General features: G+C 44.1%; 1 protein-coding gene across 1 annotated transcript; it reads right to left on the bottom strand.

Moving 5' to 3' along the window:
* Positions 1-21480, bottom strand: LOC119181697 (DNA polymerase eta). Its single transcript, XM_037432940.2, has 11 exons — positions 21314-21480; positions 19613-19769; positions 16727-16861; positions 14679-14881; positions 13785-13936; positions 13568-13671; positions 11579-11698; positions 8435-8558; positions 7462-7527; positions 1857-2026; positions 1-1174 (listed from the first exon to the last, which is right to left on the bottom strand). Exons 1-11 carry the CDS (start codon positions 21339-21341, stop codon positions 25-27), a joined length of 2409 nt encoding a protein of 802 aa, XP_037288837.2. The 5' UTR covers positions 21342-21480; the 3' UTR covers positions 1-24.
* Between the last annotated feature and the right edge of the window lie 3942 nt (positions 21481-25422).

Raw genomic sequence — 25422 nt, 5'->3', positions numbered from 1 at the left:
TTATCTAAAAAACACTGACTGTAATCACGAGAAGAAGTCTTTCAACGTTTTTGTCTTCTCAGCACATGCTTTTTTCGTTCGAGTTGATTTCTTTGTCGTCGTCGAAGCAGTTCGTTTTCTACTGACAGCGGTCGCATTGGAAGACGATGGCTTCGGAACGCGTTCATCCCGGCTGAGGTTCAGTGCAATGTGATAATCGTCATGTTCTTCCTTCTTCCAGACCACAACGGTCTTTCCACATTGACCACACTTGTGCAACAAGCTCGGGTCTATCGACAGACGATCCCCGCTTCCTCTTACACCACCCTCTTCGTCACTATTAGAGTCGATGAAGCATACATCGTCATTAAATGAGGCAGGTATGGAAACTTTATCAGCAGCGTTCACATTTTCAGGAACTGTCAAAGGTTTGGGACCATCTTCATTTGAGAGGACCGAACTTCTGGTTGAGTCGTCGGCATTCTCAGTGAGAAAGTTAAACCCGGGCAATGTGTTGTCACCACATGGAGTAGAGCTACGTTTGTTAGAAGCACTATCGTTATTCTCTACAGGGATACCCGTTTCTGCGTCTGTAGCGCTGCACGTTTGCCCCAAACTGTTCGCAGAAGACACTGCTCTCACCGTCGCATCAGTTTTGGTGGTCCACATCTTCTCAAAATAGCTCTGTTTCGGGACCTCTGACGAAGCCTTCTTGGCGCTTTTCTTAGACGTTGTCTTCTTGGCCTTAGTTGCAGTCACTTTTACGGTCTTTTTCGGAGACACAGTGACGGGTAACACTCGCTTCACCTCTTCCATGCGGCGCTGCTCTACCCCTGGGGGTGGCGAGTTGTCACTGCGTTTCCTAGTTTCTCGAGGGCTCTGCAGGATCATTGCGAGCTTCTCCGCGAAGGGAAGGGTGTCGTTCAAGCCTTCCTCTTTCTTGGGTGTTACCAAGGAGCGCGATGATGCCGGCCCTTCTGTAGCAGCAGATGCTTTGTCCTCCTCCGCTAATTTTTCATCCGATGTCTGGACTTTCTGCGGTGTCGTGGGTGGCAGCGGTGCAGTTGTTGGCTTCTCAGACTTGTCAGCCTTCTTTGTCTGCCGCACAAGAAACCTGGAGATTTCTTGTGAACCCTCTTCCAAGCTGTCCCGAAACTTTGTTGCTGCCAACATGAGGCATGTCAATGGTGGCGTCCTATGTGGAGAAGATTGCTAATTAGGGCACATGAAGCTGACAAGAACACAGGCACAAATTATTTCTAAATAATCAAGCTTCTACAGCTTTTGCCTTTCCTGTGGATTGTAAAACATCCATAACGCAACAAAGCAAAGGGTGCAGTTGGGACCTTGATCATATAGAATATCCTGGATATACTAATCACGGTTAACACGTTAGAGTCAGACCAATACATCAGACCAATGTGCATTGCCAATAATGTTTCTTCTTTCCTTTCATTTTTTTTTCTTTTACGGGATACATATACACTCACAGCTCGATACAAAGAAGTTGCATCTTACACGAAAATAAGTTCGTTATGTTTGAAAATGCATTATAAAAGTAGACTTTTAATACTCCATCTGTTGCAAGACTATTTGAATTCACTTCGTTATAACCAATATTTCGTCATATTTGGGTCCGTTATATTAGGGTTTGGGTGTATTCACACGTGCACAATGGGTGAATTTGTTGGTGAAGTGCACTCTTGTCTGTGTTATCAAGCACTGCTATTTTTCTTCACAGTGGATGTATGCCAACCTGCTTGTATTCAAACCACTTCAAGTCTCGAACAGCCTCCCCGTATCCTAAAGAAATTTTCTGGCTCTCCTACCCATGAGCCATGTACAGCACGCATGCACAGAGTATTATCCCGACTCACCACCTGTCCTTGGACGCTGCAGAGGTTGTCTTGAGCTTCAACACTGCAGCCAATGCATCATTCGCCACCCTGCCAGCATCATAGGCGACCAACTGGCAGGAACGCGAAGTGCCACCTTCCTGCCCCGCTTTGCGCAAGCTCACCACCAACAGCTGAGCGATCCGGTGGTTCTGCATCCGTTGAAGGCAATGATCCATTCACAACACAGCAACGGTACTAGGAAAGAGAGCATTGGGCTCAAAGTTCAAAAACAACAAAGACATTAGCCTCGCGACAAAGATACATCTTGTTAATACTCTTTTTTTTTTTTTGTGATGCTGTAGAGCTTGCCGAAATAAGAGAGAATTCAAAAGACCTTCCCCAACCAGAAAAATGGGCATAAATGAGGCGTGATGTGGGCGTGCCTGACTTACTACTTTTCTTTATTTCTTTCTCGCTGTCACATTGCAAGAACGTTCTTTCCAACTGTTTCCTTCCACCATGCCAGAAATCCCAACTTTATTCGCTTGCTTAGCAACGCATTACTTCACTTGCCACAGGCATATACAACAGTCATGAATTCCAGGCAATAGTGAAAAGTGCCAACATCAATCTACAAGTCACAGTGACGAAAGATCAAACTGCTGCATCAAAGACAACTGAGTGCCTACAAGCCAAGGCTCAACAGAGTGTCAATCATTGGAAAACAGCCTACAGACCACCTTACAGGTGGGTCTGAGTGCCGCCATACTGGGCTGCTAACCTTTGTATTCTGCATATTCAACAACTAAACGAATGGGTTCCCGGTAGGTGCATATACACAAAAGCGGTTGTATTGTTGAATACGATGTCTCACGCCCTTATTAATTCATGTCCACACGTACAAAAAAAAGAAAGCAGCTAAAACAGCCCAAGAAGGCCGCACCCAGATGTCTTACGGAAAAAAGTCGACAGAAGTACGCATTTGAGCGGCAGATCTTCATGGGCAGCATTTCTGTACAACCGACTCTCATTAATTCAAAATCAAAGGGACTTCTGAATGTTGTTTGAAATATCAGAAGTTCTCGGATAGATGACTCTGGGTGAGGTGACACCCCACATTGTGATCAGGTATTGATTTTATCACATTTAAAAATCTTTTGAGTGTCTTTAAACCTTAACTGCACTCCATGAAGAGAAGGCAGAGGTGTAAGGTCCACACGTTTAGTAGCCATTTACTGCTGATCAGACCATTTAAAGAAATCGTAAATTGCCAACAGCTTCTATACTATAGGTATGTGCCTTTAGCACAAAGCTCTCTATAACAGTTGAGAAGCATCACGGTTTACCATGCGTGTGCTTTGTTTCAAACATTTGTTTACTAGCAAAGCCTTTTTCCTTGAAGGCCCGAGGTGCTTAATTTTCATTTTTAGTCTGTGAGGAATACATAGGCTTGCAAATTTTAAACATTAGCGAGAAAGCAGCAGATATTTTCTGGTATAGAACTGCAAATGTATGAATTAACCGAATGATGGAGTTTGAATTATGAGGCTTTTAAATATTCTGAAAGAATAGAGGGCCAACCAAACAATTGAATTTTGTTTGAATTAACCAAAATTTTGAATTATCAGAGTTTGAATTATCCCAAGTCTACTTTAGTACGTTCAATAGAACCAAATTTTTCGCGAAGGGCACCACCACTGATATCTGTGAGTCATAGCAAGCTTCACTTAAAAAATCTAGATTTGTATGAGCCACAGTACTAGCATAAAGGCTTGATAATCTCACTGGAGTGTCAAGTGAACCAACGTTTTAGCCCTAAGGAATATTTAGAATAATATGGTGTGCGCAGATGAGAAAACGACAACCAAAAACTACGACAGTGTGCCATGCAGAGGCAAAGCTAATGTGACTTATGCGCATATGTGCCGTGGCGTGTCAACGAGGAAGACTGTGGCAGCTCGTGACATCTTCGAGCATTCGTGACAAGTGGCTTCGGCAATGCGCGAGGTTCGTTGTTTGAGGAAGGACTACCTCCCTGGCCATCTGGTCCAGAAGTACAACCCCTGCTACGTCACGACACTCCCACCTACAGGCAGAGCTGTCCAGCCCCCTGCTAGGCTCAGCTGGCGGCGTGTTTCTGAAGGTGCACTTGCACCGCTGTTCCAGGAGGGCTGGCGTGGGGTTTCCGAGGCGTGCTGCTAGCGCTCAAGGGCGCAACTCCCTGTCCCTGGAAACCCGGTGTCGTCTGCTCCACTTTGTCAACCATGCCGCAGAGCTACTTAAGTTCTACTCATTGACCTCGCGACTGCTGTCGTGTGCATCACTGCAGGTGACAGCAACGCAGCAGTGTCAACATCACCACTGAAAGGTTACATCGTGGCATCAACAACAGTCCAGGCGACTACACAACTGACCGTTCTATTCATTCTATTAGCTCAGCTCACGTGCTTTATGTCTGGAATGTTATAGCATGTGTGTTTATCCATACTTGAAGTATGGATAAACGAGGCTCGAGAATTGAAAGCGGAGGAGACGAAAAAGAGAGAGACGCATGCAGCACCACCACGCGCCCAGAGAAAAGCAGGAAGACTTTCTCCCCAGTTTATGCAGTGTATCTGTGTCCTCTTCACCAACCACTGTATGCAGCGAGCTAGGATGTGGAGGCTACCACTGGCACACGATGCAGCATCTTTAACTATGCCACGTGATGTAACAATGTCGTACATTATTACCCATTCCGAAGCGCGATGTTCCGTTCAAAATCCAAGCTTTATCTACGGCACATAAACATGTAATTCTTGGCAGAGACGATCATGAGCTCGCAATGCAAGCATTGCACTCATCAGCTCGTTATGGCCAGACCTGGTAAGGGCCCCTTCAAAGGAGTTAGAGTATTTTGTGTTCTTTGAGTTCTTCACAGTTTACTACACCTCAGTGTGCGATGCTTTCAACATATTGGTAAGTGTTGGTTGGAGAAAGCTCGACATAAGCGTGCGCACGAAAGGGGAGAGGGGGCGGCCGCCCCCTATTTACCCAAGAGGGGGGCGCAAAATCTGCTCTATACATTTACCCAGTAGGGAGGGGGAGTGCTATGCTGAACTTTTGTCCTTCCTGAAGGGCAATCTGCACAGGCCTATTAACTCGATGAAGATGAAGAAAAACGCAAAGTACGGGTAAATTAATAGCAGAATTACAAAAAAGAATGAAGTGATGCTCAGGCAATGGTGCCTGAGTATCACTCAGCCTGAGCCTGTGGTGTTTGTGTTTAAAATATAGTGTTGTTTTCTCCTGTGTTTACATGTGTGATTCACTCAGTTACAGGCTCAAGCAATGGAGCCATGTTTGTGATTGAAATAGAGTGTTCTTTTCAGTTGTGTTGACGTCTAGTGATTTTATCGTTACGTTTGGTAGCAGCGGTGGGATACCAGCAACAGATGGACTGAAGAACGAATTATGAAAGAGGCACTGGAGGAGCTAGACCACAGGCAGTTAAGCAAGTTCGAAGAGTATCTTCGCGATCTTTTGGGTAATGCAATGCAGCATACTGCCAAAAACGTAAGTCAAACGCCAAAAGTTCAAGGGCAGGCCAGCGTTTAGGAACAGGAAATTGTTAATGAAAACACTGATCTGACTGAGCGAGGGGACCCAGACATCAAAGCCTGTGTGGTAGTGCATACAAATAGAAAGGGAGACTGTGAGGCAGCGTCTACGCCGCTGTTCAGCAGCTGTGCTCTCAGCACGCCCACCGAGAAGACGTCAATGCCATCCAGAATTTATCTTTCGGCCTCTGCTCAGCATCTCTTCATCGAGTCAGCGGAAACTACATTGGGCAGTGTCTCCAGTCAAGCTACTGGTTGCAATGGCCGAGACAAGCTGCTAAAAACTACTGTGACTGCAGCTACCAACGAGGCTATGAAATACAAGCTGGCAGACAAGAATCTCGGTGGGTTAACAAGGTGCCAGCAGGACGCTTGTGGGAACAGTAACATTGTGAACGCACATTTCCTGTCCCTATTGACACCACTGTGCTAAAAGCCCTTCATTTAAAAGCCATTGCCAGAGACATACAGCAAAGATCCTCTGCTGGCTCCATGCAGCGAGTGCATGTATGCAGCATTGATGATTGATATGTAGGGTTTAACGTCCCAAAACCACTATACGATTATGAGAGACGCCGTAGTGGAGGGCTCCGGAAATTTCGACCACCTGGGGTTTTTTAACGTGCACCCAAATCTGAGCACACGGGCCTAGAGCATTTTCCCCTCCACCAAAAATGCAACCGCCACAGCCGGAATTCGATCCCGCGACCTGCGGGTCAGCAGCCGAGTACCTTAGCCGCTATACCACCGCAGCAGGGCATGTACACAGAGTACCCAGAAGAAGAGCATGCAGAGAAACTACGAAAGGACCATGCGAATAACACACAAGTCAAACAAGGCTGATGTCATTGGTGGTTCCAAGCTAAATAACCTCTCGGCGACGATGCCCGTTCACTTTTCCAGCATCGTGAACAGTGCACTCGGACACAACTTGAACAAGCAACTAACCCAAGATACCATCGCAATGAGGGCCGAAAAGAAGCGCATGTATCGTTGGCAGAATGACGGCGGCAATTTGAAGGATGTCCAGCCCGTACACAAAAGCATTAACTCGACACAAACGACATTGTCGCCAACTATCTTCTTTCAGTCTCGACCACATCTCTTACACACAGCAAGGTAGCACGCCACCGTAAGAAAAGACCGCTACACGTGACTATCTTGTCAAAGCGTGCATTTTCAAATGCTGGTGAATGCGGCCATCAGCTCTCAGTGACTGCTCACCTTTCGAGGAAAGGTACATTAACCCATAAAGTTTCGTAAAATTAACTAGAGGGGACTGGCGCTGCAATCGTTCAGTGACCGTGAAAATGATAGATAGTACACGGATTTACCTAGTCTTCATACTAGCAGGCAGCGAATCGCACTTGTGGCTTTGCTCATTACTGTGTTTTGGTTTCATTTCAAAGAAAAGAACGAACCCTTTTGAACTTCATGGCTTAATTTGAAATGGTAAGCCTAAAATATTCAGGTGGTAAGCACAACTGCTTAACATTTTCCGATTATTCTTTCGTGACAAAGCAGCTTCAAGCCATGCAAAACCAAAACGAGCGTAATGTACAAAAACTAGGCAAATCCGTGTACTATCCATAATTCCCGTGCTTGCTGAAGCGCCATGTGTTACAGCTCCCATAGACACTAGTACCAGAGTTCCTTCTAGAGTATAAGTAGGAAACTATATGCATTAACCTTCTATTCCCACCTACACCACCACCAATCATCACCCTTTTCATTGTCCCCTCCCTCTCCAGTGGAAAGATGTCATGTGTTGTTGGAGCAAGCTGGATGAAGGGGAAGAAAACCCCATGATATACGTGAGCAAATGGCAGGAAGATAAGGAAGATGAAGTGAAACTCAAGTGATGGAGCCTTGTTTGTGATTGAAATATAGCGTTCTTTTTAGTTTTGTTGACGTCGAGTGATTACATCATCACAATATTTACTAGCAGCTAGCTCGCTGAATACTCCACTCTGATCAAAGAGTTACTCATTTTACGTTTTGAATGTCACATCACTAAGTCATCTGAAACATTGCATTAGGCTGACCTGTTCACGGTCCCTCAGGAGTCGTTCAACTAGCTCTTCAGACAGCTGGTCCAGCCAGTGCTTCACCTGGGGGGAGGGGGGGAGGAAGAAAACAGCCACAATGGTGAGCACAAACAAAACCTGAATATTGCTGTGCATATGAGAATGTAGCCTTTTTAAGTGCATAGCAGTTGAGGGGCTCGACTTGTTGCCCATTCATAGATCAGGCGTGCCATGGTCACGCTACCAATTGAGCGCTCAGTACAGGCCTAACGGAATTATTCTGAAGTCAGTGAGGTCAGGCATTAGATACCTTGACGTAATCATCGAGTGATGACATCACCATATGACATCACGATTATGTCACAGATCATCAAAATTTATAACTTCATCATGACACGCGGGTCACCAAAATTTATGCCATCATTACGATGCCACTACGACATCACGTAACATGGCTTCACAAGATAACATCATCGAGTGACATCGTCGTCAGGTCAAAATAGGGCCAATAACAAGGTCAGTGAAGAAACGAGGTAAAGTGCAGACAGCTTGCAATGACTCCGATCTTGGAGGCAGTGCCAAACAACGGTAGATGCAGAAAGCGCGTTTCTTTTCTTTCTTTTTTTCCCAGAAAAAAAAAATGGACGCTATTAAGGGACTACATGCATCAGCAGTAGCATTTGCGCAATTTGGCTTTGTAGTCTTTGCTACAGAGACAATAAGTTTTGCGCAAAGTTGTCCGTGGATAGTATAGGCGAGTCCAGAGACACACACCAGGCAGCATAGCGATACACCTATAAGGAATCCAACAAAGAAAAATATTCCAACGGAGAGTGGCACGCTCTCAAAACAGGTGTCCATTTCATTTTCTTCCAACATTTCAACCCTAAAGGGAGTGTTTCCAGCTAAGAAAGTGAATTCTTTAGCATTAACTTGATGCAGCAATGAGATTCGTGTTACACATAGTATGAACTGTGAGCGAAGGCCTCACCTTGGTTGTGGTGTCGAGGGCGAGCTGGCCTCGAAAGTTCTTGCCGCAACCGATGGACTGGGCCAGCTTACGAGGAGTCACCGGCTCGTAGTCAATGCCACGTACAAGCTGGTACAGCCATGTACTGAAAGTGCCAACATGTCAATGATTTTTTTTTTTTTTTTAGTAACCGCAAATTTCATGTGCCAGCATCAGCTGACAACGCACTTCTGATCAATACAGTGCACCTGCTCGAGAAGAGGGAGTACTTCATTTGTTCATCTTTTCTTTACCACAAGTAGTAGGGAATGAGAAATGTAGCAGTATGTAGCATTCGATGTGATGGGTGACTCGTTGGAATGTTTTATAACTGTCGGAACATGTTACAACCTCTTCCAGACAGGCATTGTTATTCTTACAGGTTGCACATCAGATTAGTAAAATATCGCAACGTGGGTTCTTTACCCTAACTGGATTAGACTTTAATGCCTACATTCTGCTATACTTTCATCTATCGGAGATGAGCACGAATCAACCACATCTACTAAATCTGAGATGTCCTGCTAAGACATTATTGTCCTTAGGACAAGTTAAGCCTTTCCTGTCCCATCTAATATGGCATTGTTTAGAATGCATCATGTCAGTAGTGTAGCCAGAACGCCTGTTTTTTTGGGGGTGGGGGGGGGGTTGGAATGGGAGGATGTTTAAACTTTACCCCCCCCCCCCCCCTCCTAAGCTTCCTCTCTAGGCCAGTTATCCTGCTGGTGCACACTGAACACCACAACCATCACCTTCCGACAAGTTGCGTGATCAACATATGACCTCAGCCTCCAGGAAGCCATCACAGCTGAGAATCACCATATCTACAATCACTTGTCGTGCTACGAGAGAAGAGAGCTTTCTCGATGACGTAAATCCAGCAGACTGTTGCCTCTCTCTCACAAAAGAAAAGAAATAAACCCTGTTGACTTGAAACAAATGGCTTTCTTTGGGTACTGCAAACACTAATTGTTTGCCTTGCTGAGACAAAGAACAGCACGCAACCAAGCTGAGTTGCGAGATGCGTGTGTCACTGCTCACCAGCCAACTCTTTGAGACCCACCTGCCGATACGTGCGAATCTCATGACGCCTGAAAGTTCAGGTACAGCAGTCAGTCATACCACTAAACTAACCTCTGTAAACTTGGCTGATAGTTGTGGGACACTTTCTTTACAACTGCCGATCAGTGCTATTTTGTTTTTTTGGCAGCTGACTAAAGTGTTGTTTAGACCAACTCCCAACATGGTCACAAATACTGGTAATAAATAAAGCTTGAAAACGCACAGATGAAAAGAATACACTGTACAAGCACTGTCTTCTAAGTGATTTATTTTATTGACTTTAGTACATTATGTAGAGAATATGTGCATAAAGAAAACAGCTGCACCGATGAAAGAACACCAAGCTGGAAAAAAAAACAATCGTAGTGGTGTCTAATGCATGCCCAGACATTTTAAAGAAGCACTCATAGAAAAATTTAGACCTCCATTTCTTTTTTTTTTCTGCAATGTGTTGCAGAGAACTGTCTAGACATCATAACACGGCACATTGCTAGCTGTGTGTGCAATATATAATTAATTATAGGCTACTCATTACCAACCAGTATGACAAGCGGCCAAGTGCAATTATCGCCACCTAGTGTGTGAAATATTCGGCGATGTGAGCACACAAAACTGTGACACATTTCGACACGGTATGCAAAAAAATGGTGGCTGTGACATCATCATAACTTGTCTTTACTGTAGTGTGGTGACGTGAGGGAAGCAGCAGGGCCCACCGTGGGTGCTCGATCGTGCACGCAAGTTTCAGAATGCAGGTAAGATATCTTGCAGGTAAGATACTGTAGATATTTTGCAGATGATACGCATGTTAAAGGGTATTGATCCCCCAGTCTATCTCGGCTGCAAAATTTTGCATGAGTACCCCTTTAAGAGTTGTCTGTCAGACAGCGCAACTGGCGGTTCACTCACACAACCACTCCTCTCTCTGGCCATGCCTTGCAGATTAGACGCGCTTGCTCATGCTCCACCTTATTGACCACTGCAGTGCGTTAGAACTGCAGAGTGCACCACCACGTGCTAACATGCAGCGCCAGAAAACCCTTTTTACCCCAGTCACGCTGACACTCTTCAGGAGAGTAATGGGCCACACAACTCTCCAAAAGAGAGTTATCGTGACCTTTGAGAGAGAGAGAGAGTTCCACATTCCACAACACTCCTGAAAAGTGCCGATGTGACTTTAAAGCTTTTATGCCGTCAAGGCATAAAACCAACGAACAACATAAAACCTTCAACGAACAACATAAAACAAGAGCGACGCAGTGCGCAGTTTGTACCGTACATCTGCCATGAAACAACCTAACACGCAAATGGGACGTTGGGAATAGTAAAATGAGTATAAGGATACTGACAATCACATTCCTGTGTTTGTTCCTTTATCACAACTGCTTGTCATGTCACTGTCTTTTCATGATGATTACTCTCCTATTAGTAAAAACTGTGCACTTTGGATGGCAAAAAAGAAGGCATCTACTAATTGCGGCAGTCCCCAGGCCGTGAGTTCGCAGGCAGTACTAAGCTGGACACCCAGCCATTGCAGCCACATTTCAGTAATGGCTTGTGGTAATGAAACTTAACAGAGAGTTGCATTGCACGTGTTGGTATAACATGATAAAGAGTGGTTAACAGCGCATACGACAGGAAAGCTCTGTCTCGTCTCTTCTATACCCTTCTGTCGTATGTGCTGTTAAGGACTCTTTATCGTGTTACTGAAGCTTTCACGTATGGTTGTATTTTGTGTAACGGGAAGTTATGCTGTAAACCACGAGTAATTATGCGCGTGAAATATTTTTTAACTTGCTAGGCACCCACTGCGTGGTTCAAGTGAATACGCACAGTAAGGTGTGTGCCTTTTTTCGTGAAAGTGTTTATATTCAGGTACCTGCCCATCCAGCTCACATAACAAGCTCAGCATTTCAACAGAAACCTGCACACAATGCTTCGAACAGTCTACGGACTGTGTTCCGTGTCGGATGGTCCCTGCACATTCGTACGCATTTTTCTTGCACTGCTTAATATCAGTAGGAATAACCAACTAGCCGAGTCAGCTACCTCATCACCACTCACCCCGTCTTGTGGCCGAAGTGGGATGACAGTTGGTCCTGGGAGAACCGCAGCAAGTCGGCCACCACTTCAACCTGGAGGAGCTCCTGAATGTCCTTGCCCAACTTGCCACCGAGCTTGCGCCTTTAAGTAGAAGCAGAGCACATCGCCACATTCTGACTCTTTGCCGACATTATCGTCAATCAATATTTTAGCTAATTAACTGGCAAAGGGAGATCAGAAGGACAAAAGGGAACACACAAAAAAAGCCTTCCACGTAGTGACCGAAACTTGTGAGCCAAAACTCCTCCACAAAATTCACCAAAGAATTCTATGTTTGCATGTTTCCTTTATTAATATTACACTATGAATGAATCTCAATGAATGAATGACCAGAACGATGTCCGCGAGTCCGACTGACAAAGGGGTGCACTGGCCGAGCACAACGAGTACAACGATCCCCGAACTGCTTTTTTGATAGCTCCCGCTTCGTCGACCTTAAGGCCAGTTTCCACAAGCGGCTTTTTGTGGAGTCCAAGTATATTCAGGCAACATCCGGGAACATGAACCGGTGTGCAGGTGTGTTCCCCAGTGTGTATTACGACAGACTACGGCACATCGGTCGGAACGAACGAGAGCCCAGGCTTGAGGAGAAGACGTTATAAACTCTGCTGCTTTCTGGTGCCCCTCAGTCACCCCTAAAGAAGGGTTTTAGATGGACCCGAAACGGTCAAGATCTTACTGATTTTAAAGTAAAAAGATAAAAAGTTTTTGCTTACTTTTGATGAATTCATTTTTGTTGGTGTCCCTTTTCTAATGTTATCTACTTCTTAACAATATTTAGGTCTGTCAAATGCTCTTTTTTAAATCAGTACTTACTCTACGAAAGGTATATTTACGTGAAAAACATTTTTCGTATGAACACATGGGAAGATAGCCATCGATCGAAAGCCGATTGGAAAGTTTCCCAAAAAATTGTCATTAATGCTGGGACATATGAAGTGAAATTTCCCTCATATTGTATACACAATGATTGATTGATTGATTGATTGATTGATTGATTGATAGCCTTATGCACCAACACTATGCTTGTCACTACCATCCATGACTCAAGTCCCCCTAAACAATTTATTTCAATACATTCAATACTTGAAAGCATTACAGAAGATAGCATTGAAGGATAGGAAGTTTGTAAGAAAATGTCAGCACATAAAATTACCTTAAATTGCTTATTTAAATGCATAATAACTGAGAATGGTGACAACATAGGCGACTGTTTCGTAGATGCAGGAGTAGCAAAACAAATTAAGTCTATTTCAAAAATCAACGTCATGTCTACGGTTAGTACAGTGAGACTCATCTATATCACTTTTCCAATGAGGACTGTAAAATATCTTTCAAAACAATAACAAACAAAACCTATTTTCCAATGCTAGAAGAGGTTGGGAAGCAGCTAAGAGAGTTTTATCGATGACTCACTGTAAGCATAAAAATACATAAATTGACTGAATAAAATGGGAACTACAGTCAATTCCACAATTCCAGACTTACGTCGCAATGTGAGCTATAATGGTACTGAAAAAAAGATATGGCAACAAAAAGGCACAAAAGTGGAAGACGTTTAGTACAATAGCCCACAAGAACTTATTATTAACTAGAATTACAATAATGGTGGGGGTTCTATGTCCCAAAACAACAATAAGATTATAGGAGACACTGTAGTGGAGGGCCACAAAAATTTCAACAACGTGAGCTTTTTTTAGTGTGGACCTAAATCTAGTCACACAGGCTTCTAGCAGCTTGCCTCCACCAAAACACAACAGTTGTCACCTGGATGCAATCCCGCACCCTAAATAATAAATTAAGCTGTTCAATATTTGAAAGCTTTTCTAAATGTATCTTATCGTTAATTTCACTGAATTCGCTTCTAGAACTGTTCGATTCGTATTAGATTCGGTTCCAAAAAATCACTATTTGAAAACTTCTACAGTATTTCACTACTATGAAACTCACAGTTTGTGAACAGGGAGCGTTGCAAACAGGACAGGCACCCCCGCCTCTGTCAAGACTGTTTGCTTGTTGGGCTTGTGCAGACCGCAAGCCAGTTTGGCCAGCACCTGCAAGCAAGCAACAGACCAAACAAGTGAGGGTTTGCTTTCTGTTTCTCACACAGAGTCATCGACGTTGTAGCGATGAGGCATGAAGAAATATTCAGCAGTGAGAAAGTAACCTTGTTGTGTGCGATCCCAGCAGAGCAGCGGAAGCCTGTCTGAGTGAAGACCGCTGCCCGTATCTGCTCCGTGAGCACCGCCGCTCGTGCCAGGAGGGCATCCGGGCAGTCGGGGTCTTCGATGTCGGACAGCCACGCTGCAAGCTCGGCTTCTGTATGTGGACATGGTGATTAGGGTACAATCGCACTCTGCTCTTTAGACATGGGGATCCCGCCCCAACCCCATGCCTATGGCATAATGACATGGCGTAAAGTGTGCAGCTTGCGTGGCTAATTACAAATTTGTACACGTTCAGAAGAAGCTGACTGCAGCAATGAACTCGTTTAGGAACTCACAAGTTACACAATTGAAAAAAGAGTAATGTCAGTAGACCTCAACAGGATTAGTTGAAGCTCTAAGCTCATTTGCAGCTCTTGCAGTCAGCAAGTTCAGAGCTGGAAGAATCGTTGAAGTTTCCTATATTATGATCAAGCACAGAGCTGAACAATGACACGAAAAATGAGAGAACACATTCAATGGTTTTCCAATGCTGTCAGAAAAAAAATGTTTTTTCATTTTCAAATTAAGTTTCATTTGTCATATACAATAAGAATGCTACATCACTCTGCTAGAACACAGTTTCAAATGCATGACCCGCAATGAAAGTTTCAAGGAGAATGTCATATCTACTGAGAATTCAGTTTCAATCTGTTAAAACTTGGTTTAAAATATATTACACTGCACGAAAATTTTAAGAAGTGCCTTGTCAAGTACAATCTTTCATTTTAACCCACCTTAATATAACAAGCTTTTACTGTAATAACCACCTCTCATGGTAATTACCCATTGTTGGGCATTCGAGGTACCAAGATCAAAATCAGCGAGATGATGAAATAAATCAGAATCTAGCTCACTGGCATCGTCCTCCCCACTCTGCGATGCAGTCTTGGGAGTCTGGCCAAGGAAGGAGTTGGGAAGGACGTCGGCACTCCGAGGCAGAGGCACCGCCTTGCACGCTTCAGTGAGGTCTAGGTAGGCTTCGTCTATGCTCGCACGTTCAACTACTTCGCTGAACTGGCACAGCACGGAGAGGACCTCGGCGCCTGCCTCCCGGTACCTGCCGATGAGTGAGCATGAGCAGTCGCACAAACACACGGGCCAACGTTTCTTTCATCCAGACTTGGTCTGGTGCTTCTATTTCCTTCACTGGCTTCAGTTTACCTGTGCGTGAGTACCAACAAATGAAACCAGGGGGCTTTATACCTCATGTCGTATAACCTTAACTGAGAAAGAGCAAGTAAGCTTACGTCATGTATTTAAAAGGACACCGAAGAAAAAACTTACTTTTGATGCGTAATGAATTACAATTTCACACAATACCAAAAACCACCAGTCTTACAGCAAGAAGACGCTTAGTAAGCAAGCAAAGGCGCAAGAAGAAAATGTGCGTGATGACGCCACCTTGAAATTTCCCCCACCAAACGCATGAGACCACTTAGTGCTCTTTGAAATCAAAACTGGCTCCGATCAGAACATACGAACATATAATTAGGCATTTGTCTCACACTGGGGCAACTGGAGCAGCTGAGAGTGAGTACCCAACGATTAAGACCCAAAATTCGAGGTTCACAAATTTTCTGTCACCACTTTTCTATAACACCTCTAGTTATTAAAAAAAATTTTTGTTGACCCAATGTGAAAAATACACTTTGAAATCAATCATGTAAGCATGAAAATTTCGGCACGAAGTTTAAAAATGAAATTTTGACTGCGACATTCTCCTCTAGTAGTAAATGTAAAACGATAAAATTGACGACATTAGAGTTCTCAGAGTACTTTTATCAATCTATGCCGATTCACTTAGTGTACCTTAAAACCAAAGGAAAGGAGGTGAAAGGCATTACAAGCATTTGATGAACACCCACGATCACCACACCATTAAACCTTCATGATGAGAAAAGACTGAAGATACAGCCAGGGTACGTAACTAAAGAGATCAACAAACGGTAGGGAATGTGTAACGAACAATGACTGCTATTATCTACGAAATGGCTTATGCACACTTTTTTATAAGAAACCACTCGCGTATTGTGCAATGACAACTCTTGTACTCTTGGAGAAAGACTCCATGCATGCGGCACTAAAGGAGTGCTGACACGATATTGAGGCACCCTAAAAGGGACATCTTTAGTTTCCTCGGACCATCAACGCACCATCAACGCTCTCCACACACCGGAGCTAGAAACACGTAAAAAATATTTTACTTTGATTTTAAAGTAACTAGCCCATAATATTCAAGACAGCCCCCCGTAACAGACATTATCGTGACAAGTCAGCACAGTTCACTGAATTTGAGAAATTTTCATCCTGCCTTCAGCCTAAATAACAGAAATCGCTGTCAGAGTCTCTGGACGACAATTCACTCGTCGTCATTGGCATGAATCACATGTGACTGACAGCAAGCCGGCTGTCATTGCTAGCATGTTGCGAGTTGCAATCTTTCCGTGACATCGGGCCTCTCTTGACACGTGACTGCGAAGCCGCCCTCTCGATATCGAAACTGAAATAGCTGTTTTAAGGTAGCGGTATGAAAAATATATTCAATGCTTTCCCGAGCACCACGACACTTTTTTTAGGGTTTTTGACACCGGCATTTCTATTAGAGCAATAACTGGAAAATATTTAAAATTCATGTCAGCGCACCTTTGAGTAGCCTAAGATCTGCTGTATTCTCAATCAACTTATAGCAATATAATTATGTGTGGGTTTGGGCAGGTTGGTAAACAACTGCGAGAGACATTAACTGTCATTAATGCTGAAACGTGGCAGCTATGGCAGGAATACCTGCGACCTTGTGTTAAGCATCACAAAGCCATAGCGCTAAGCTACCACACTGGGTTTGAGAGATCTCAAGACATGAAAATACAAGCACTCTAACCAAAATATCTTAATTTGGACTCACCTGGTAAGGTCAGCCTTACCACGGACCTCTGGTACTCGGAACAGGTGGAAATCCTTGGCCAACTTGGCAGCCTGTTCACCCCTCATACCACGCTTGACCCCAAACGCCCTCGCCTCATAGTTGACGGCTATCAACCTGCAGGTTATTCAAATTTGCATTGACTATTCGCAACAGTGCCAACAATCTTGTGGAGAGCAGGGAGTAAAAGCTTGAGAGTATCCTGGCCATCCTACACACACACATGAGCATAATGGCAGTTAAGAAAAAAAATACTAATAGTAAAGTTAACATATCTCTTCGACGGCGGTGTGCAAATTGTACAATAACTGCAACTATAAAGGTACGTGACTCACCGCGCGTTTCTTCAAATGGCTTGAAACGCAGTGCGCACATTTGTGCTGGCTTCCTTTTTTACAAATATCACTCGTTTAACTTAATTGTGCTGCATATTGCTGCACAGAATCAAATCGCTTTGCTGAAGACGCTACTCTCTTCAACGACCGTTCGACACACGGCGTTCCTGGACCAACGCCGATTGTTAATATCCTTTGCTCAAAATGAACATAACACAACAAAAACTGGGCACGTATTAGGAGTCGAATATTTGACATTTTTATGATATGATGAAAGCTGAGTGATTGCTGAATAACCAGATATTTCTTTGCACAATAATTTACATTAATTGCACAGAGTTATGCAAAACAATATATTGCCTAGTTTGCCTTCTTGGGAGGTAATCTTTCGGGCCTTGGAAGTATGTTGTGCGAATCTGGCACATCTTTATACAGTCCATCATAATACACACCTGAAGGTAACAAACCATGCGCCGTACAGTGGCGACGGAAAGAAACATAAGCAGCACATCAGGCTAGTGCTCCGCACGCTTAGCTTGGGGACAGTAAACACACACTCCAGTCATCTTTGACAACATCATAAATGACTCCAGCATCTTTCACTTATCGGCAAGCTTACAAACACTTAAGAAGTTCTGACAGTGGAGCACACAAGTGCCACACTGGTCACGTTTCTTTCCATCATGATAGTGCCTAGCTCGCATTCAGGATTGAAGCATATTCCCCAAATAATACATTCTCACAACGAAAACATTAACTCATGAACACTCCAATGGTATTAGTCTTCCTCAGCAAGGTTTCGAAACAAAAAGAGAAATTTACGACAACGGCGTCACATGAAGAAACACTCTTCATAGTCCCTTTCAAGAATCTCATACAATGTTAAAAGTTTGTTCTTTGCCAATTGCATTTAGTAATATTGCTGTTGAGAATTGGCCCCATGTGTCCACCCTAATTTGAGCGACATTTTTTAATGTGCCACTCACTGACAGTCCGCACTTAAACAGTGAAAACCTCCATAAGTTTCCAAACGTCCAAAACCTGCAAAATAGCATTTTGCATAAATGCTCCAAAAAGCCATACACCTCACTATGTTCTTCTGATGGTGTGCCGTCGTGTTTTTTATTATTGCCATTGTCATAAGAACACTACACACAATACCCTCTGCTTCATGGTTATTACAATGCTTTCAGCTGACCTAACGTTCGTTTCACAAAATTAAGTTCATCACATATTGTAAATAAGCCAGTTTTCTTTAATGACTATAGCACACAAGGCTGGTACCGGTTCCTTCGCTTTTAAATGAAAAACGTCTTGTATTTGATTCAACATTTAAAGGTTAATATTTATTATTTGGCTGTAACACTTTTCTGTCCATTCTGCTTACGTGCTTTTTCTGTTTTCATGTAACCGGACCCGTTACACATGTAACCACTGTCTTGTGAACAACGGACAAAAATGCCGAACATCCCCAATTATTCTACATTGTCCTGATAAGCTGAAGCTCACAACACGAGCAGTAGAGTTAACGCGGCCATCAGTGATAAGTCTCGAACACTTTATGCTACATGAGTAAACTGTAATCAGATTACCAAAGACCAGCAACAGTGCTCACTACTATCACTGTACAGCTTGTATTGCTTGTACTTTACTTTCCTGAGCAATGGTTCATCAGAACAAAGTGTCTCACCTAGAACATGCAGACAACTGACCTCTCAAACATCATGACCACGTGATATTACATGCTCTTATTAATGAGCAATAGTTCTCTTCAAATGTCTTAACAGTGGTGTTCTAAGTTGGTTCAATACACAATAGGCTAAATTGAACAGTTAACCAACATAACTGAACTATTATCTAACTGCTCTGCACTCAATTTAGAGCGCAGTTCTTCCTCCCACTCCCCTAAGGAATGCTTCTAGTGTAAAGAATGTGCCATCTTTAGACATGTACAGCTTGTCAAGTCAACAACTCTTGCTGACGAACATGTTTGTAGCTGCAAAAAAAGTTGTCCGATAATATCTTTCAGTGGTCACCAAACCGCGCTGCTCATTTCCTGCTTCATTGCACCACAACTTATTGAGGAAACAAAAGCAATCTGACGCGCTGCCTTACCTGCGCTGCAAGACATACTATAAGAGATAAATCCTTAAAACACGGGGTGTTTCTAGAGGCAACATTTTGACAAACTGACTCGCCTCCTTGAAGGCTGCTATTGCCTAAAACTATTAAGTGAACGTGCATGTTTTGTACTCTCTTCTCATATGTAAACAAGAGAGGAGTTAGAAAACAAAGGGGCCAGCAAGGATGAGTGAAAGCGAAAAATAAAGCAATTGGTAAAGAACGAATCAATTACAACAGAAAGAAAGCGTTGGTGGTGTAGTATTCGTGCCGAAAAGGCAGAAGGAGGTGTACATGTTTCGTTGAATTATGGTTGTCAAAAGCAAACACCAGCTGAATATTACAATTTCACAGTGATAAGAACCGCAATGAAATACTAATTTTCTGCCTCTTTAAAATGTTCCACACTCACCCTCCCCCCTGGAAAGTATTGTACTGTGCCACCGCACAGGGCTTTCCATTCCAGTCAGGAGCTAGCCGCTGTTCGACTTGCACGTAGAAGCAGTCCATGTCAACAAGTACCACCGCACGGTGCCGAGGTGTGGAGGCGGTCGCCATAGCTTTCGCAGCTGCATTTTGTGAAGAAAAAACAAAAAGAGACAAAAAATATTGATTTATTCCTGCCGATTAATTCACCCTCATGTCGCCAGTTGCTATCGTCCTAATTATAGCTCAGTAGATAGAGCAACCACCCCTGAACGGCATCGGTCCTGGGTTAAGTCCCTGAAGAAACACATTTTTCCACGACTAAGAAGCATGATTTCTGAGAAATCCATGTTTATTTTCTATAGCATCACATGCGTGATGCGAAGGTTCTGAGCTTGAATCCTCCTAAAATACAAGGTGCTTTTCAATTCACTTTGATGCCTTTCAATTTAGTATGTCATAATTACTATACAGTAGAATAATGTACAAACTTTCCCAAGCATCCACTTCAGCTGCACAACTACTACAGTACAGTTAAAAATAAATTAATTATTTACAATCTTTTATGATTGCATTCCCTATTGGATTTAATAACTTGCACTCTTGTGTTACAAACAGATGGCTGCAATATTTTCCATTAAAGATGGCCCAACAGGCTACTATGCAATGGAGGAAACGTGAGGCGAAACTTAAAGGAAAGGAGAAAACATTCAGTGTTGATGTCACCATCAGAGAGAAAACTTTCACTGCCAATGGGGACGATCAGTCCCAGTCTAATCACCTGCACGAGTCAAAACAGTATTCTTCTAGACTTCAGCAGCTTAATACAAGACACCATGGTATCTAAATCGTCTTCAACAGGTATAACCAACTGTCTAGCAATTTAGCAATGGTGCCTAGGACAACCATTTCGTTATTAACGAATTGACAGTACCACTGAAGGTGTTCTAATGCTTTTGTCGTTTTCTCACAATTGCGGTTATTGCATTCAGCCCTATGATCATTCCAGTCAAGAAGAGATATGCGATTTGGACGCCATTCCCATAGGTAATCAACAAAGTAATATTTTCTAACTTTTGGAACGACTAACGAACACAGCTGTAAAAAGTGAAAACATGGCGGGCTGCATTCAACGAGTTGCGGCACATCTTGCGCAAATGCGATTTCATCCTAAGTAAGCACTGTCACCGCTCTTTTCAAGTGAACATTGCTGTGTTTACATTTCTCTTAAGCGAAAATCCTAAATGTTTAGCAAGGTTGTATGAATGTTGCTAAAGAAATGTAGTCGCCCACGTTCAATAACGCCCTATAAAGAGTTTGGAAAAGCTCCAGTTGGGCTAGTTCCTTTATGAAGCACATTAATGCCAGTTATAGGAACGCAACAAAGTTTATTCGGGCACGCAAATTTCGCACGCCCGTCACTCTTTTTCTGAAACTAAACTGTCAGAAAGCGGAACGGCGCCAAAGTGAAAGCTTTCTGGGCGTCGATCAACGGCGCTTTCCGAAGAACGACCTCTTAAATAGCTAGATCTCACGAATGCGAAGGATCGTGAACAGCGGTCACACGCGACAGCGCCACGCATCGTTCGCGCTCGCATCCGACGAACGAACCACACGATACATTGACACTACATGACCATCGGCACTTTCAACAAAGCCGATCGCCGAGATGTAAGGCACGGCCTACCTTGAAACAGTATTGTCAGCCTTCTCATCGGCTACTTCTTGCTCGAGCTAGCAGCTAGAAGGTTCAGCGTTCGCCGGCCGATGGAAAGGCGACGATACCGAGGAGGTCCAAACAACATGATGAAACTCTCAGCTGCGACAGGTGCAGCGGTCGACGGCGCGCATTTGGCGCGTTCCAGCATGTTTACAACATGGTTGCCAAGAACCTACCACTGTTCTGCTAGCTTCGACGCAAGCACATTTTTTCAAGTAATTACTGTTACATACCTGTTTAAACACTATAGGGCTTTCTTTCGTACGTTTAAAAGAAATATGTTGGAATATTTTTGGGAAGATGCAGCAGCGCTTGTTAGTTTCGGTTTGCGCCTCACTGAAAGCACTTGCGCAGCATTAACGCGGTTTACTCGAACGATGGGACATGTGCACTTACGTCGTCATAATTTCTGCGAAATTTCTCACAGTAACGCCAAGGTAAAATGTATAGTTTTTCATGTCATTAACACTTTTCATATTTTCATATCTGATATGTACTCCACCAGGCTATAATAATAATAATAATAATAATAATAATAATAATAATAATAATAATAATAATAATAATAATAATAATAATAATAATTTCACAAGCCAGCTACTTGCGGCATTCCACCTTTCTGTATACCAATTACTCCACTAATCACTGTATTTGTTCAAAAACCTTTTTTTTTTTTTTGCTCTTACCAGCGTTGAAGGACTACATCTTTTGAATACCTCCGACCACCGTGCAAGATACATTTTATTATTATTATTATTATTATTATTATTATTATTATTATTATTATTATTATTATTATTATTATTATTATTATTATTATTATTATTATTATTATTATTATTATTATTATTATTACACCGCTGTACTTACCACGTACCGTGCGTCCGACACTGCGTACTGCCACCGGCACCGGTCTCTTCGCCTTAACAATCGCGCGCCGTTTCTTTTTCTTTTTTTTTTTTTTGGAGCACGCGCCCAGAACATTTACCAGCTAGCACGCGGGGCTGTTTCAGGTTGCATTTCCAATTCCACGTGGTAGAGTGTAGCACACTCGGCCGCACTACTGATTGTAATGTCGTTCAAGGGAGTAACGACCTTACGCACATCAATCCACTGAAATTCCACGCAGTTTGTGCATTTCAACCACCCGGTCGTGCTTGCGTTTGCATGCGCGCGTGTGCATATACAGAAAGAAGATTCTTACGTCTGCCAGCCTGGTGCTTGGCAGAATGAAGCGCATAGTGGCTTGGTAGGGCACCCATCCTGTGACTTTAAATGATTGGCAGCACATGGGACTTCCAGGCTTAATGTCCTTCTTGTCTCTTTGTCGTCTTTCTGTTCTCGCACTATAACTATCGTCTAAAAAAAAACAAAAAACGGCCATCCTCTTTTCTTTAGGGGGAGGGGGGTGGGAGAGCGGGAGGCGCTGAGCGTTACTCCAATGGCTGTATGCAAATTGTCCGTTCATCGTGGTGATGAAAATTGGGGAATTCATTTACAATCGTAAAGTTCTAAGAAATTCTGTAAACCTGACAGATGCATCCGAGAATGTAAATAAGACGCCCCCACCACCCCACTCCCTCCCGTCCTCCTCACTTTCTGAGGCTGAATTGCAGCAACTGAGCAGATTTGCATCATCTGAGGGCTGATAATAAAACGCGATATGCACATGAAGGTACAGTACCAAATGTTCCACGCAGAATTTCATTTTCGGGTTGTGTAAATGCTGCGCACGGTGAGCGTAAAGCTTTAGTTGTTTAGGAATTCCATGGTTGCGGCTATGACACGCTGATGGCGAGTGGCTACTTAGGAATGGCGCATCCGCTATTGAAGTAAAAATACTTTCTTGCACCCTGGGCGCATCCCGTGACCATTGGTACGCGTGTTCAGCATTCGATCTTGCAATAGTCGGGATTTTCACTATGTCAATAACCGTGCTTGGCCCTTAGGGGGACTTTTAAAAATATACCTGCGAACCATCTTAAATTGTTAAATTTTACTTCAAGAAATCGAATGCCGTTGTAATTTTATCGTCAAAGGTTTATTAGTAAAGGAAAAAAAAAGAAGACCAAAAGCATCACTTTGTAATTCCGCGCCCAGGAACCTCTGCCCGTGACGTCACAAGTTTGAAAGTGTATTTTTCGGCTACCTTTTCGTATTATGGCGATATTTCCTCGACGGCACTTCCTGAAACTTGGTGTGTTAGGTCTATAGACCCCTCAAAAGGCAAATATACGTCATTTTCTCCGATTAAAAGATATACTTATCACTTAGTAGGCGTCGTCAAAATTTATGACGTCACGGTGTTTGGTGCGTCACCACCCACACTTTCTTTACAGTACACTATACTTTACAGTGTAGTAGAAGCAGTACTTTCTTTTCGGGTGTTTTTTTCTCTCATGAAGCGTCTACTTGCAGTAAGGGTGGTAATGTCAGAGTAATTTACGCATGCGAAAAAAATGCATAGACATTACAAAAAAAAGTATAAATCCACCTCTCTCTCTCAAAAAAAAAAGGGGGGGGGGAGTCAATGCGACGGACAATCTTTACGTCAGCGAATTTATCTCATTTCATGTTCTGGGCAGTTGCCAGTCCCTTTATATTCCGCCAACATGAAAAAAAAAAGAATCGACCAAGCATTCATAAAAGCGGTTCTTTTTCTTTTGCATTTGTATCGTAATGCCGGCACAACGCAGCATACATGTGCTTCGAGCGTTTAGTGTTCATGTTCGGGATTAAGACGACTGAGATCCTTGCCTTCTGAGCATGGGACCCACGGGTTAATCCGAAAACCCAAGTTTTTTTTTTTTTTTTTTTTGGGGGGGGGGGACCTTCGAAAGTTCTTTAGGTATGATCCTGGCGTCTCTCAGACTGGTGTGCGGACGCACACCTATCGCGCTCCGCTGCTAATGCCGATTCTGACCAGTCAACGGCCTCGAATCTTCCTGAGCTGCACGGACCCTCTTCCGCGAAGTTCACCTGAACATTTCGACACCTAGTTCACCAAGGTGGGCTCGTTTTTCATCATTTTAGAGGCCTTTTCGCTGCACCAGCGAGCTAAGCCTAGGCGAGGTTAGGCCAGCCTCCCCGCCTACGGCGCTCGCACGTCAGCTGCGATATGCCGCAGCAGATTGCCATGGAAGGGGACGACGTCACCCCTGAGGAATTACAAGGAAACGGATGGTTCTCCGTTCTAAAAAGACGGCAAGAATCGCGAGCGAAGTCACACGCAGCCCGCCAGCCTGGAACGCAACGAGGCGCGACAGCGACGCCGAACGCTACTCTACGACGCGTCGCAGCTGCGAGCCGACTGCCGGCGATGCCACGTAGTCACAATCGAGTCATCGTGCGACCGGGAGGCGGCCTCAACGTGCAAGCCTGCAGCCCGCACAGGATTCTCGCCGCACTAACCATGGCAGCTCAGCTAGCGCCGTCGGTAACGGAGGAGGACATTATTTGTCCCAACTCGATGCAAAACATTTTTGTCGTCAGTACGCCCAGCGCTACTAATGCAGCAGCGTACAGCCGAGTAACAGAGATCATCCTCACCGACCAGAGACACCCGGTCACGGCCTACCTCTCACCTGCCGGTATCACGAGCCGAGGCGTGATTCGCGGCGTCGACACTGACTTTGACGACGCAGCACTCAACCGCATGCTAATCCAACCGCGCAACTCAAGCCTACTGGGAGCGCGTCGCATCAAAACACTGGAACTGTGATTCTGATCTTCAACGGGCTCAAAGTGCCCAACTACGTCTACTGCGGCCAGGTCATCTACCGCTGCACGTTGTATAAGCGCCAAATAGACACCTGCCGTACCTGCGGCCAAGTGGGCCATCGCCAAGACGTGTGCCCCACTCCTTCAACCAAGGTCTGCGACCACTGCGGTCACTTACCAACGGACAATCCACACGTGTGCAACCAGCCAGTGTGTGCCTTATGTGGTGAAGCACACTTCACGGGCGACCGCGAATGCCGACATCGCTACCAGCTGCCTTACCTGGTGCGCCGTCGTCGTCAGCGCCGTCGCCGACGAAAGCAAGCCCAGCAGCAAGCACCCACCCCAGCAACCAG

This window comes from Rhipicephalus microplus, chromosome 10, assembly GCF_043290135.1.
Source record: "Rhipicephalus microplus isolate Deutch F79 chromosome 10, USDA_Rmic, whole genome shotgun sequence".
Taxonomy (NCBI): domain Eukaryota; kingdom Metazoa; phylum Arthropoda; class Arachnida; order Ixodida; family Ixodidae; genus Rhipicephalus; species Rhipicephalus microplus.
Note: the sequence above shows the minus strand (reverse complement) of the source record. Positions and strands in the feature narration are given on the sequence as shown.

Bases quoted from the DNA above. Each gene is read 5' to 3' on its own strand.
- LOC119181697 (XM_037432940.2), bottom strand. From the start codon at position 21,341: ATGAGAAGGCTGACAATACTGTTTCAAG. The intron at 11,699-13,567 runs GTGAGTTTCATA...TTCTACTTAAAG, and splicing joins ACGCTCCCTGTTCACAAACT to GCGCAAGCTCGGTGGCAAGT. The intron at 8,559-11,578 runs GTGAGTGGTGAT...TGGCACTTTCAG, and splicing joins CACTTCGGCCACAAGACGGG to TACATGGCTGTACCAGCTTG.